At 39.3% G+C, this 15,630-nt stretch overlaps 3 protein-coding genes across 4 annotated transcripts; 2 read left to right on the plus strand and 1 right to left on the minus strand.

Moving 5' to 3' along the window:
* The first annotated feature begins 6 nt into the window (after positions 1–6).
* Positions 7–1,896, plus strand: LOC132171136 (small ribosomal subunit protein bS16m/bS16c-like). Its single transcript, XM_059582372.1, has 4 exons — positions 7–293; positions 710–755; positions 1,290–1,489; positions 1,589–1,896. The coding sequence occupies exons 1-4, from the start codon at positions 161–163 to the stop codon at positions 1,666–1,668; spliced, it is 459 nt and encodes a 152-aa protein (XP_059438355.1). The 5' UTR covers positions 7–160; the 3' UTR covers positions 1,669–1,896.
* Positions 1,897–4,845: 2,949 nt separating this feature from the next.
* Positions 4,846–9,304, plus strand: LOC132170363 (FACT complex subunit SPT16). Of its 2 annotated transcripts, none has more exons than XM_059581316.1 (2): positions 4,846–5,048; positions 5,835–9,304. In XM_059581316.1, exon 2 carries the CDS (start codon positions 5,862–5,864, stop codon positions 9,063–9,065), a length of 3,204 nt encoding a protein of 1,067 aa, XP_059437299.1. In that variant the 5' UTR covers positions 4,846–5,048; positions 5,835–5,861; the 3' UTR covers positions 9,066–9,304. The 2 variants fall into 2 exon arrangements, with proteins under 2 accessions (XP_059437299.1, XP_059437300.1); XM_059581317.1 differs by having other exon boundaries at positions 5,840–9,304.
* A 1,128-nt stretch (positions 9,305–10,432) lies between these two features.
* On the minus strand, positions 10,433–15,630 carry LOC132170530 (FACT complex subunit SPT16-like). The gene is made up of 3 exons (XM_059581539.1): positions 15,337–15,630; positions 15,170–15,214; positions 10,433–14,124 (listed from the first exon to the last, which is right to left on the minus strand). Exon 3 carries the CDS (start codon positions 14,052–14,054, stop codon positions 10,833–10,835), a length of 3,222 nt encoding a protein of 1,073 aa, XP_059437522.1. The 5' UTR covers positions 14,055–14,124; positions 15,170–15,214; positions 15,337–15,630; the 3' UTR covers positions 10,433–10,832.

Raw genomic sequence — 15,630 nt, forward strand, 5'->3', positions numbered from 1 at the left:
CGAGCAACTCGTCATCTTAAACCCTAGAAACTGACCAACCACTGATTCGAATCGCTCCACTCGGTCCGTTCTTGATCGTTACTTTATGCTCTTTTCCATTTCGGAATTACACTTGTTTGTGATTGTTTAGGTCGATCGAAGGAAACAGAGGCCAGAGAAAATGGTAGTGAGGATTCGATTGTCGAGGTTCGGATGTCGAAACAAGCCGTTTTACCGTGTCATGGCCGCCGATAGTAGATCTCCTCGAGACGGCAAGCACCTCGAAGTTTTGGGATACTACAATCCCTTGCCAGGTTTCCTCGCTCACATTTGTTCCAGTTCCTAAATTGTTTCATTTTGCTTTCGAAAGTGCTAGCGTTTTATTGTATTTGTTTTCTTCCTGTTTGGAATCTCACCTGGTTTTTGATGCGTTTGGTTGCTGAGAAAATATGAGAAAAGATAAGGAATTGAAATGTGAGCGTAGTATGGATTTTGGGCTCAGTGAGCTTGAGTTTTCAGTGTTTGGGAACTAGGAAAAGATAAGGAGGAGAAATTGGATTCTATTTTTTGGGGGTGGGGTTGCAAGCTGGAAAAGAAATTAGAGTTTTGAATGATAAACCATTGATATCTTGAGCTTTCATTTCTTTTCCCTCCTTATCCTTAGCAACCAAAGGGAGGATTGATGATTTGTGATTTACTCAATGTTTGCAATATGTATGAATTTGTGTAGGCCAAGATGGTGGAAAAAGAATGGGTCTTAATTTTGAAAGAGTGAAGTAAGTACTTTTCTTCTATTTATAGTGCCTTTTTACTTTCAACTGATATGTTTTGAATTCTCTGCGAAAATTAACATTGGGACTTAATTGTTAGTCAGATTTAGAATCTTCTATTTGTTATTTAAAATAATTGTTTATAGCTCCCCCCTCCAATTGGAGGTAGTTCCAGATTAGAACCGGATAATTGCATATACTGTATATATAAATGTATAGATGTTATTGATCTATTGCTTTAGAAGTGGATTATTTGTTTGCTTGCATGTTCCTCGTTTTGAGTATAGAGGACAGATTTTGAAGGGGATGGAACAGTGGTAAGGTTAATATTTTGAGTTTTATATCCATTCCAGAACTAGAATGCAGCAAGCTTATGGGTGTGGATGTGGTTATGTAGTAATTCAAGTGCCTAGAACAGGATGTTTGGCTTTCTACCACTGAGAGAATAGATAAAACCTTTCTATTTGTATGAAGTTTCTAATTCATTGCCCTTGTTTTCAGTTGAATGAGACTTACTAATTTCATCCTCACTATCTGCAGATATTGGCTATCTGTTGGTGCACAAGCCTCGGAACCTGTGCAGCGCATTCTTTTCAGAGCAGGGTTACTGCCGCCACCACCCATGATGGCAATGGGACGTAAAGGTGGACCACGTGACACACGTCCTGTTGATCCGATGACTGGCCGTGTATTGACTCCAGAGAAGCAAGCTAGTGCTGACCAGCCAAAAGCCTCTGAAGGTGATGAAGATTGTGAAGAGATTGCAAGTACATCGTGAAAGTCTTCATTGCAGTTGTTAAGACCTTCTTCTTATTTTTGTTTCTCTGATCTCTTTTTAGGGGGAGGGGGGTTTCCGGGGTATCAAGAGTCCATATTTCTGCTTGGATATCCTCCAGAGAAGCAGTTTGGTCTTGCTTAATTCTGAAGAATAACTCTCAATCTTTCTTGGGAGGACAGCACTTTATGTGGTGAAATTGGCACTTAATTCCACCACACCATACAGGGATGTTAAGTGTTATGTAATAGCTGTACTGTCAAATGTTCTTGAAGAAAATTCCGGAATTGAATGTTTTGGGGAGGCTGCTGTATTAAATTTTGGATCTTTCTCAGATTATGCTTTATCTAGATATAGTTGAGATTTGTGTCTTGCTGTTCTCTCTTTCTTTTCCCCTCTTCTTTTTATTGCCAATCGAAATCTCTCCCTTGAACTACTCAACTTTTTTCTTAAAAAATTGAGAATAGATTTGTAGAAACAAGGGTACTTATGCTAGGATAATGAGTTCCATGAAGTGATGAAGGTATTTTCTATATGGGAAAATGATTTGTGATTCTCTGAATGTAGGAGTGATGAAACTGATCTCCAATCTACAAGGAGTTGTAAAAGCGAAGAATCAATCTGCAAAAGCGAAGAATCAGCAGAAAATATGAGATAAAACACAACCACTATTATTTCTTGACGATCATGAAATGAGTATATTTTATTTTTGGGTATATCACGAAGAAACGGGTTCTCTGCTTCGTCTGGCTTATTCAACGCCAACCTCTTTCTGGCGCTGGCCATGCAGATCAGATCTGATCAGATCAAACCAAAACGTAATTATAGGGTTTAGGGTTTGATCAAGTTGGTTATAAGGCCTTGTGCCATGCATTTCTCTTTCTCTTATATATATGGTCATTTGAGTTTTGCAGTTTTGCCCACCCCAAATTTAAAATCCTAATTCTGCGCCAGCTTCAGCCTTGAAGTGGATCCTCATTATTTTTTAAGATAAATGTATAATACATCCCTAAGTTAATGCGTGAAAACAAAAAATGCTCTTAACTTATTTTTTGAATTTTTACTCCTTGAGTCAATCGAAAAGATATCATAAGTCATTCCGTTACATTTTCTTCAAAATGTCTAACGTCCGTTATTTAATCTCAAAACTCACCATTTTCCCACATTAGCTTTTTTTCCACTTCACTTCAAAATATTAATTTAATTTTAAAATTATATATATATATATATTGAAGGGGTGGCCGGCGGTGGGGCTGCCACCACTAGCCCCCTCCAACATCCATGGGGGGTGGCCAAAGGCCCCAACGGAGTGGCTCTGTTTGGTTGCATAAAAATTTTTTTTTTTTTTAAAAAAAAAAACCGTTTGGTTATCTGGAAAACGTGGGAATACGAAAAGAGACTGAAATTTCTATAAGTAAAAGAAGAAAGAAGAGCTGCAATCTAAAGCATAGTTTCAAGAGGGCTATATGCATTAATATAGCTATCCTTATTATAGTTATAGCTGCTCTAAAAAAACATAGATGTTCGGCCCTTTTATCCTCAATCACTCACGGTGAAGACTTTTTTTTTTTTTTTTTTGTCTCAAGTTTTTAAGGCAAGTAGAGATTTAACAAAGTCTTACGGAAGTGTTGTACATCACCATTTTTAAATTTTGATTCTTTTTATTAAAAGTATTTTTGTCATTTGGATATGAGATAGTGATAAATTTTTGTAGTTTTGAGGGACATTAATACAATCCAGAGTTTAGATTAGACGTTAACAATTTGGTAATAGCTTAAAGAGAAAACGTAAACTTTTCCCAATATTATATATGTTACTTTGTTATCCATTTTATTAAGTAACTACGAAAAGCCTCATTGTTAACATAAACAATCTTCTTAGTCCCGCTCTAAAAATTTCCCTCGAAGGAAAGGATGAAGGTCCCTGTAGTGTTGCCATAGGGTAAATGAGTTTTATGGTCTTAGAGCCGAAGAGAGACGTGAGAGATTATCCGAGGCGGCAAAGGGTGGTGGCCAGGAAAGTGGAAAAATGGAGGACGAACTTACTAGGATGCAGAGGAGAAGTCAAGCACCCTAATCCACGACCAAGCTTTGTTGATATTTATGCAACAAAGCTACGATTCATTTGTTTCTATAGTTGATGGATAAAAACTGAGCCTTACCCATAATTGTCACTGAACAATTTCTCAAGCTAGGAAAAAATATCGATTATACACAAGGAATCAAAGTGCTTGAGGAGAAAACATCTATCTTGTATATATAGTACTATCCACCTATTCTTTAAAATGACTTCCATTGGCCACATGATTGAATAATTTTTTGGAGCAGTTTGGTAATAATGATAAATTCAATCATTTTCAACATAAACTACAATCCTCCCCCCACCAATAAATAAGAGAAAAACAAGGAAATCAATAAGCAACCCCACTATTTTGTGATTTATGGAAAATATACGAGGTATTACACAATTTTTTTTTTTTTTTACAAATTCACATGATAGTCCATATTTTATGGAATGTCGTGACACAAGTCATATTGTAGTAGTACGTGTCACGTGATAATTCATATTTTAATTACTAATATAATAAGTGATACATGAACTATTATGCCAGTTTATAAGAAATTGCAGTAAAAATCACTCTTAATTTATTTACACCCTGCTACAATTATTTACTAATTTTCATGTGCAAACAATTTGGAGTAAATAATGTTGCACTTTAAAAAATTTACACTTTTTTAGGAGTTAATAATATTTTGAGCTATATATATTTATTTATTATTCAAAATAATAAAATCATTCTATTTAATTAATTAGTGTCTTTTTTGTAATTTAACATAATCGTTTATTCCAAACATAACTATACAATAAAATATAGCAACCCAACAATTAGGGGAAATAAATTAACAAAGCAAAGTTTTAACATCTTGGACCTGATTTCCCGCCATCATTTGGCAAAAAAGGGAACCTATTTCCCGCCACCACCACAAAAACGACATCGTTAAGCGTCGAAAAGAATTAAACAAACTGCTCGAAACATACCAATCTAAACGACACCGTCTTAACCCAATGCCCTTGCCCCCCATCAAACCTTATCTCGCCTGCCACGACAAATAGTGACTCCCCATAATAGCCCCATAAAATCTCACAATGACGAGACAAAGCACACGTATCGTACGTCATTGTGGTAAATCCCTTGGTCTTTTCCGTAACTTCGAAAAAGTCCCGAATCCAGTTTTCCCAGAGGGGCACTCAAACAACGGTCTTGTTCCTTCCTATAAATAGCCCTTTCACTTCTAGAGCCCTCGAAATCAAACTCTCATATCTCTCTTCCACTCTTTCTCTTCTCTCTCTTTCTCTCTCGAGCTCTCTCTCAATTATCGAACCCTAATTCTAATACCATTATATATAGATATTTTTTCTTAGCCCTAGAATAGTAGAACTGGAGCTTTAGCCCTAATTGGGCTCGGATATCGAGGTTTTTATCCGAAGGTTGTTTGGAGGCTTCAGTATCGAGGATAATAAATGTAAGTTTTCTGCTTCGATTTCTTTGATTCTTGTGGTTTATGGAGAGTTCTGAAGTTTGTGAAACCCTAATTGAGTCATTCGTTTGGGTGGTTTGTGGAATAAAAAGAAATCGGTACGGGGTGGTTGGTTTCGTTCTGTTTGAAACCCTAACCCTAGCTTCGTTGTTTTCTTTATTTGTGATTGTTGGAAGTCTCAAATCACGAACTTCGACTCTAATCGGGCTTCGAATCTCAAACCTTGGATTCGAAGATTGTTGAAGCTTCTATGTAAAGTTCGAATTAGCATGAGTTTCTGCTTCGATTTCTTCTATTCTAGTGGTTTTTAGAGCTTTTGGAGGTGGGCGAAACCCTAAATCAATATTTTATTTCCATTTCTTTTCGAGTATATTCAAATGTTTGACTATTATTTCAATGTTTTTCGAAATCATAACTCTAGCTTTATTTTCTATTATAAAGATTGCTCCAATACCCGTATCGCTAGAGTTTGAACCCTAATTGACTTGCAATCTTGGGGTTTTCCGCCTGAAGGTTGGGAAAATGTTAGTTTTCTAGTTTCTTTTTTTTCAAGGGTTTTGATGTGTTTGGATGTCGTTACATGCTAATGTTGCTTCTAATTCGAGTTTTATGCAATTGAATATTTAAAGTGGCTGACTCTTATATCAATGGTTCTGAAAAATGAGAAGCTGGGTTTTTCAGTTTGGAGTTTGGTGGTACATGTTTTACTCTCCTCTAAGATTTAAAAGCTATAGGTTCTTAAGTGTAACTGCCTCTCTATTTTTTGTGCAGAATAGTTGCAGATCCAATACATTTCCAATGACTGATCATCGGAATGGTAATGGCCAGCCTTCTAATGGAAAGGCCAGTGGAGCAGGAAATAGTTATTCAATTGATCTAGATAAATTTACTGTGCGATTGAAGTCTCTGTACGCTCATTGGAATGAGAAAAAAGTTGATATGTGGAGCTCCTCCGATGCCCTTGCTATTGCAACACCACCTCCTTCAGATGATCTGCGGTACCTCAAGTCCTCAGCATTGAACATCTGGCTGCTGGGTTACGAGTTCCCGGAGACAATAATGGTTTTCTCAAAGAAACAAATCCATTTTTTGTGTAGCCAGAAGAAGGCCTCTCTACTTGAAGTTGTTAAGAGATCTGCCAGTGAGGCTGTGGGTGTAGATGTTGTGATGCATGTGAAGGCGAAGGGTGATGATGGAAGTACACTAATGGATGCTATATTCAGTGCCATCCATGCTCAATCAAAAATGGATGGCCATGAGATCCCTGTGGTTGGGTATATTGCAAGAGAGACTCCTGAAGGAAAACTTTTGGAGATGTGGGCAGAGAAATTAAAGAATGCAGATTTCCAGCTTGGTGATATAACCAGTGGATTGTCTGATTTGTTTGCTGTAAAGGACAAGGATGAGATCATGTGTGTCAAGAAAGCTGCTTACTTGTCTGCTCATGTGATGAAGAAAATTGTAGTACCAAAGCTCGAGAATGTAATTGATGAGGAAAAGAAAGTCACCCATTCCTCATTGATGGATGAGACCGAGAAGGCCGTACTGGAACCCACTAAAGCTGGTGTGAAGCTGAAGGCAGAGAATGTTGATATTTGCTACCCTCCAATTTTTCAGAGCGGAGGGGAATTTGATCTCAGACCTAGTGCTGCCAGCAATGATGAGTTGTTGTACTATGACTCTGCCAGTGTAATCATATGTGCCATTGGATCCCGATATAACAGTTACTGCTCGAATGTTGCAAGAACTTTCTTGATTGATGCCACCCCCATTCAGAGCAAGGGTTATGAGGTTCTTCTTAAGGCCCATGAAGCTGCCATCAGTGCCTTGAAGCCTGGGAACAGGGTTAGTGCTGCATATCAAGCAGCCCTTTCTGTGGTTGAGGCAGATGCTCCTGAATTAGTTGCAAATTTGACAAAATCTGCTGGGACTGGAATTGGTCTTGAATTTCGTGAGTCGGGGCTAAATCTTAATGCCAAAAATGACCGGGTGGTGAAAACAGGCATGGTCTTTAATGTGTCTCTTGGTTTTCAGAACTTGCAGGCCCAAACCAAGAACACAAAGAACCAGAACTTTTCCCTGCTTCTTGCTGATACAGTTGTTGTCACTGATGAAAAGACAGAGGTGGCGACTTTAGCTAGCTCTAAAGCCGTTAAGGATGTGGCCTACTCTTTCAATGAGGACGAGGAAGAAGAAGAAAAGCCAAAAGGTAAATCTGAGGCCAATGGCACTGATGCCTTCATGTCAAAGACAACACTCAGGTCAGATAATCATGAAATCTCAAAGGAGGAACTCCGAAGGCAGCATCAGGCAGAACTTGCACGTCAGAAAAATGAAGAAACTGCCCGACGGCTTGCTGGTGGTGGAGCTGGGACTGGGGACAATCGTGCTGCTGTTAAGACTTCGGCAGATGTGGTCGCCTATAAGAATGTGAATGATCTCCCTCCTCCAAGAGATTTGATGATTCAAGTTGACCAGAAGAATGAAGCTGTTCTTTTGCCTATTTATGGAAGTATGGTCCCTTTTCATGTGGCTACCATAAGGACAATTAGTAGCCAGCAGGATACCAACCGAAATTGTTATATCAGAATAATCTTTAATGTCCCCGGGACCCCTTTCACTCCTCACGACGCAAATTCATTGAAATTCCCAGGGTCAATATATCTGAAAGAGGTTTCATTCCGCTCCAAGGACCCAAGGCACAGTAGCGAAGTGGTACAGCAGATCAAAACACTTAGACGGCATTTTGTGTCCAGGGAATCTGAGAGAGCAGAGAGAGCAACATTGGTTACTCAGGAGAAACTTCAACTAGCCGGTAACAGATTTAAGCCAATTCGGTTACATGACCTTTGGATTCGTCCTGTTTTTGGTGGCCGTGGAAGGAAGATGCCTGGTACACTTGAAGCTCATGTGAATGGATTACGTTTTTCAACCACTAGGCAAGAGGAGCGTGTGGATGTTATGTATGCGAACATCAAACATGCATTTTTCCAGCCTGCCGAGAATGAGATGATCACTCTCCTTCATTTCCATTTGCACAACCACATAATGGTGGGGAACAAGAAAACCAAGGATGTACAGTTTTATGTTGAGGTGATGGATGTGGTCCAGACCTTGGGAGGTGGAAAGAGATCTGCTTACGACCCTGACGAGATCGAAGAAGAGCAACGGGAGAGGGACAGGAAGAATAAAATTAACATGAATTTTCAAAGCTTTGTGAATCGGGTGAATGATCTTTGGGGGCAGCCGCAATTTAATGGGCTCGATCTTGAGTTTGATCAGCCTCTGAGAGAGCTTGGCTTCCATGGTGTGCCCTATAAATCCTCGGCATTTATTGTCCCAAGTTCTACCTGCCTTGTTGAACTTATAGAGACTCCTTTTCTTGTGGTCAGTCTAAGCGAGATTGAGATTGTGAATCTGGAGAGAGTTGGCCTTGGACAGAAGAACTTTGACTTGACCGTTGTATTCAAGGATTTTAAGCGGGATGTTCTTCGGATTGATTCCATTCCTTCCACATCGCTTGATGGAATTAAGGAGTGGCTTGACACAACAGACATCAAGTATTATGAGAGCAGGCTGAATCTACAGTGGCGTCAGATACTGAAGACAATCACTGATGACCCTCAGAGTTTCATAGACGAAGGGGGTTGGGAATTTTTGAATTTGGAAGCTACTGATTCAGAATCTGAGCTATCTGAGGAATCAGACAAGGGTTATGAGCCATCAGATGTAGAGCCTGAATCAGAGTCTGAGGATGACGTTTCTGACAGTGAGTCGCTGGTGGAGTCCGATGAAGAGGAGGAGGAGGATTCAGAAGAAGACTCGGAGGAAGAGAAAGGGAAGACGTGGGAAGAATTGGAGAGGGAGGCAAGCAATGCAGACAAAGAGAAAGGGGTTGATTCGGACAGCGAGGAGGACAGGAAGAGAAGGAAGACAAAGGCGTTTGGAAAGTCTCGAGCTGGCCCTAGTAGCAATATCCCCAAGAGGGCCAAGTTGAGATAAGATGTGATAGGGAATCTTGTTTCTTAGTCATTATCTTTTTGTGGTTTAACCTCCAGCAGCTGCCATTGCTGCAAAAATGCAGTTTTCTGAGACTAGCTTGGAATTTTTATTGCTTACTAGTTCATTTTGAGAATTTCTTTGTTATTGGCACTAAGTAGCTTATCTAGATAACAAGATATTTTCTTGTAAATTGGTTTCATCTCTTTGTTAGGAGTAAAATTCTCTCCTTTGGTTGTGTTTGTTCTCTTGTTCGATTGCGCCTCTCTTTAGATTTCTGAACTTGTCCACCACCTCTCTCTGGTGTGCAGAATGTACTACTACTGCATTTATTGCCGAAAATGTGATCCCAAAAATTTTCGAAGGACACATTTTTTGGCCCCATGTTGTCTACATGCTGGTTTGTTACTTTTATGTCCTGAAAAGGTCCTCCATGAAGCAAGCTCTATATATGGTTATGATAATGATGGTCTTTCCTACAACAATGCTTTCTTTGTAGGATAAATGCCTTTGTATCATTTTTAGAACTCTGAATTAACCTATTCATTCATGTAGTCTCTTCCTATAATTATATGCATATTGAAAGCTATTACAGCAAAGAAGCATGCATGAACCTATTATAATAAATGATATAGCCAAAGCAAATTCTCTTTCTTGTCCTGCATGAACATATGCATTGAGTTTTCATAATTTTGAATGTGTATTGATCGTTAATGCTGATGTTTGTGAGATTTTTTCCCTCCTTTTAATGAATAATAGTGCAGATTAAATTCATGGAAGTGATGGTAATGCCCCTTTTCTCTATGTTTTTTTTCGTGTAACAGACTTAGAAAACTGAAAGGCAACTTTTAACATAACATATTACAGTATCTCCCAACTGGTGGTCAATTAAGGTAATTTCGTATTGCGTTCGTATTGTATAAAAAATTATCTGCCCTACTTAAAGTTTCTTGTGAACTCATTTCCAGAAGCAATACTATTTCATGCAAAGTAGAAAAGCAAAGATGACTTCATTACCGCTCACAAAATTTTGTTTCCAAACACGCGCCTGAAAGGAAATCAATCAGCCGAAAGAATGAAAACTCTGATTGCTAGTTCTCAACGAGATGACATTCAAAAGTATGCAAATGGCTTAGAAGATTTCCAGCCGAAAAAGAAAAAGCAAAACAGTCATGAAGATATAAGAAAATGCCATGTTCTTTCTTTCGTGTGTTTTTGTAACCTTTTTCTCTTTTAACCGATTTGCCAAGTTAATCCACAATTATGGGAAAACAGAGCAAGAACATGTATTTAAACTAATAAAAACTAATAAAGAGGTCACATTTCCTCCTTAAAAACACACCCACACACACAAAAAAAAAAAAATGAAGAAGAAGAGATGCTTAGGAACTTCATTTCTGGCCCTCACAATTCATTGAAATATACAAGGACAAATACAATATTCTGAAATATAGACATCTCACACCAAGATTGGAAGTGTATTCAATTAACATACAGCCAGTGAAGTATAACATTTTAATAATATTTTAATGACCTCTATTTTACAAGCAGGAAGTTATTAACTTAAACAAGTTTGCTCAACACACAATGAAAAGAAGAAGAAGAAAAAACTGGAACCTTTTTAAAACATTAAAGACCGTCTCCTACACGAAGTTGCACAACATCTACTACTAGTGCTGATGCTGTCTATAGCTTAACAAAGGTTAAGAGAAACTCTCCAGTTTCCCACCAGGATTTCTTTCAAGAAGGTTATCATCAGAGACCTTGCATTCACCTTAATTTAGCCCTCTTGGGAAGGCTGCCACCAGAAGTCCTCTTGGTGGGTGGTGGTGCCCGAGCCTTTCCAAAAGCCTTCATTTTCCTTCTTGACCTCTCTTCCTCACTGTCCGAGTCATCCCCTTTCTCCCTGTCTGCATTGCTTGCTTCTCTCTCCAACTCTTCCCATGTCTTTCCTTTATCCTCCTCTGAGTCTTCTTCAGAGTCTTCTTCCTCATCATCCTCAGACTCAACCAGTGACGCACTGACATCATCCTCCTCATCCGATCCTGTGTCGGACTGTACATCTGAAGGCTCATATCCTTGGTCTGACTCCGAGTTCTCAGAGTCTGAATCACTTACCTCCATATTTAAAAATTCCCATCCACCATCCTCTATGAACTTTTCTGGATCATCAGTGATAGTTTTCAATATAGGCCGCCAGTTGAGATTCAATCTGCTTTCATAATACTTCAGGTCGGTTGTGTCCAACCACTCCTTGATGCCATCTAGTGATGTTGAAGGTATAGAATCAATTCGAAAGACATCCTTCTTAAAGTCCTTGAATACAATAGTCATATCAAAATTCTTCTGTCCAAGACCAACTCTCTCCAGGTTAACAATCTCAATCTCATTCAGAGTAATTACCACAAACGGTGTCTCCACCAACTCAACCAGGCAGCTTGAAGTGGGGACAATGAAGGCCGATGCTTTGTGGGGTACTCCATGAAAGCCAAGCTCTCTCAAGGGCTGATCAAACTCAAGGTCAAGCACTTTGAATTGGGGTTGACCCCACAGATCATGTACTCGGTTCACAAAGTTCTGAAAGTCCATATTGATTTTGTTTTTCCGGTCCCTCTCGCGGTGCTCTTCCTCAATCTCATCTGGATCGTAGGCAGATCTCTTTCCACCACCGAGCGTCTGGACCACATCCATCACCTCAATATAAAATTGCACATCCTTGGTCTTCTTGTTTCCTACCATAATATGATTGTGCAGATGAAAGTGTAGCACAGTGATCATTTCCTTCTCTGCAGGCTGGAAAAATGCATGTTTAATGTTTCTGTACATAACGTCCACACGTTCATCAGGCCTTGAAGTAGAATACCGGAAACCGTTTGTGTGGGCTTCTAGTGAACCAGGCAGCTTTCTTCCACGACCGCCAAATGCAGGACGAATCCATAGGTCAGACAATCTTATGGGTTTGAATTTGGCTCCTGCAAGTTGTAGCTTTTCCTGAGTAACTAAAGTGGCCCTCTCAGCTCTTTCAGACTCCCTGGAGGCAACCTGCCGGCGAAGGGTTTTGATCAGCTGGACTGCTTCACTGATATGCCTTACGTCTTTGGAGCGAAATGAAACTTCCTTCAGATAAATTGACCCTTGAAATTTAAGGGAGCTTGCATCATGAGGACTAAAAGCGGTGCCAGGTACATTGAAGATTATACGGATGTAGCAGTTTCGGTTACTGTCCTGCTGGCTGGACACATTCTTCACGGTGGCTACATGGAAAGGAACCATGGTTCCATAAATTGGCAATAGGATGGCTTCATTCTTCTGATCAATTTGAATCATCAAATCTCTTGGAGGGGGCAGATCATTGACATTCTTATATGCAATCAAATCACCTACTGTCTTCCCAGCACCACGATTATCTGTTGCCCCAGAACCCCCACCAGCAAGCCTCCTCGCAGTTTCTTCATTTTTCTGGCGGGCAAGTTCTGCCTGGTGTTGCCTTCGTAGCTCCTCCTTTGACATCTCCTGGTTGTCTGACCTGAGTGTCGCCTTAGATAACGCAGTCCCGCCACCTTTAGCCTCGGACTTGATTTTTGGCTTTTCATCATCTTCTTCATCATCCTCATTGAATGAGTAAGCTACGTCCTTCACAGCTTTAGAACTTGATACAGTCACCACCTCTGGGGCCTCTTCACCAACGATAACTGTATCAGCTAGCAACACCGAGAATTTCTGGGTCTTTGGATTCTTGGTCTCTGCCTGCAAGTTATGAAATCCAAGTGACACGTTGAAAACCATGCCTGGTCTTAAAACCCGATCATTCTTGGCATTAAGACTGAGCCCCGACTCACGAAACTCAAGGCCAATTCCAGTTCCTGCAGTTTTGGTCAAGTTTGCAGCCAATTCGGGAGCATCCTTCTCAACTACTAAGAGTGCAGCTTGATACGGAGCACTAACCTTGTTCCCAGATTTCAAAGTACTGATCGCTGCTTCATGTGCCTTAAGAAGAACCTCATAAGCCTTGCTCTGCGTGGCGCTGGCATCAATCAGAAAAGTCCTAGCAACATTTGAGCAGTAACTGTTGTATCGAGATCCAATTGCACATAAAATAACACTAGTAGAATCATAGTAAAGGTTTTCTTCATTGCTTGAAGCACTCGGTTTCAGATCAAAATCTCCTCCACTCTGAAAAATCGGAGGGTAACAAATATCAACATTCTCTGCCTTCAGCTTGACCTTGATTCTTGCAGGTTCCAATATGGCCTTCTCTGTGTCATCCATTAATGAAGAATGCGAGACCTTCTTTTCCTCATCAATAATCTTTTCAAGCTTTGGGACCACAAAACTTCTCATCACTGATGAAGTCAAGAATGCAGCTTTCTTTACATTTGTAAGCTCAATGTTGTCTTTGACAGCAAACAAATTTGAGAACCCGTTTGTAACATCGCTTAGCTCGAAATTAGCATTCTTCAACTTTTCAGCCCATGTCTCCAAAAGCTTTCCTTCAGGAGCCTCTCTTGCTATGTGTCCAACAATAGGAGCATCATGACTACTGGAGTTCGACTGAGCATTGACAGCATGAATTATACTATCCATTAGTCCAGCTCCATCATCATTTTTGGGCTTCACATGCATGATGACTTCAACACCCAAAGCATCTTTGGCTGAATTTTTCACAACTTCAAGGAGAGAGGCCTTTTTCTGGCTACACAAGAAATGGATCTGCTTCTTCATGAAGACCATAATTGTTTCCGGGAATTCATAACCGAGCAACCAGATGTTTAGAGCCGAGGATTTCAGGTATCGTAAATCCTCAGAAGTTGGAGGCGTTGCTATAGCCAGGGCATCTGAAGCCCCCCATAAATCACCATTATATTCATTCCAATGTGAATATAACATTTTTAACCGCTTAGTGAAGTTTTCCAGATTGATGGCATATGGATTGGTGGCCCCTGATGCCTTGGCAGTTGCATTTTTGACATTGCCATTCCGATGTTCGGCCATTAAGAGCAGTTCAGATATAGACTTTGGATTCTTGACAAGTCGGCCAGTAGAGTACTCTGATCAGCATAAACTGTAAGAAATAATAAACATTTATCAGTTTGCTCCCCTTACTCCATATACTGCAAGGTCGACCTGAAATTTTATGCCAATTGGCTTCATGCCATATTTCGTATCAAATACAATACAACAAATGGCACATAACATCATCAGCAAGAATGGATACTTAATTTGCTTTGAGTAACTAAGCCTTCAACTATAGAACCTACGTATGGAAATTATAGTGAAGCAGTAATCAGAAATTATACCTCATTAACTATCCTTTTGGTTTATAAGAAAAATCAAGAATAGAAACCCATATTTCGAATATCATATCTTCTTCAAATTCCTGAAGAGCGAACAAGTCACCCCCACAAAAGTAATCATCACTTTTATTCAGAACATTTTCGTCTTAAGTTTTTTTCTCCACAATCACAAACTTAAACACTCAAAATTTTAGTTTCCGTCCCTATCCACACTATTGGAGATAATACAAATCATGAGACTACATCAGCAAGTAAAGACCAAAGGCAACTCAAACACATAGAGATTACGTGATCTAGATAACTAGAATTATCTAATAGATTAGCATAGCTGTATTGTATATCCATAGAGCTAAGTAGAGTTATTGTATAAGTCAAACTCTTACAAGAGTTATATTGTAAACTATTCTCTCTCTCTATAGATATCAGACACTGCCATACGTATTCAGTAGGCAGAAAGCATACAACAATGTTTTATCTTATATCCACAATTATCAGGAAACAAGCATAGGAATTAAATATATCCGGAAATTTGTATATTATTAAAAAGAAGAAGAAGAAGAAGAAAGTTGGAACTGACGCTTGTTTGACTGCTTTGCAGTAAGAGCTCTGCGTATAGATATACTTCTAATACGTGATAATTAAAGATACACTACGAAACTAATTACTTTTCTTTAACAATTAAACAATATACTCGCATTATTTGGAACGTTTCTGTACTAGATTAAAAATCCCGACAAGATTTCAGATTGAAGAGATCTCAACTTTGGCAGTAAAAAAATGCAAAATCGCGTAAAGATCGAAAAACCAACTCACAATTAATTCTTCAATTTTCCAAATGAAGCTCCTGATCCTCCATATCTAATACCAAAGGAAAAGAAACACAATCATGAAGCTGATCATAGGCTTTAAATCGATTAAACCTGATAAAAACTAGCAAAACCCAGATAGAGAATTGACAGAATTTCACATAAAAAGACTACTTTTTTGTTGAAGCATCCATGTGCGATCGTCGATCCAGCAAGAGAAATTGCGGTCAACTGGGTCTCTGAAACTGATCAAAAAAGTGAAAATCAATGCTAATTCTGGATTTTGGAGCATGGGTTTGGATCATAGTGATTGGTCAAGATTGGAAAGTGAGATGAATGGAAAAAAGAATTTAATGAAAAATGGACAAGGAAAGCTAACGCAGCAAGTTGAAGCTGGAAGCTTTTGGAAATGGGTATTCATATTGAGGATGTCCAGTTTCCGCAGTCACTTGGTTTGGACAATTAATT

Source organism: Corylus avellana, chromosome ca2, assembly GCF_901000735.1.
Source record: "Corylus avellana chromosome ca2, CavTom2PMs-1.0".
NCBI classification, from domain to species: domain Eukaryota; kingdom Viridiplantae; phylum Streptophyta; class Magnoliopsida; order Fagales; family Betulaceae; genus Corylus; species Corylus avellana.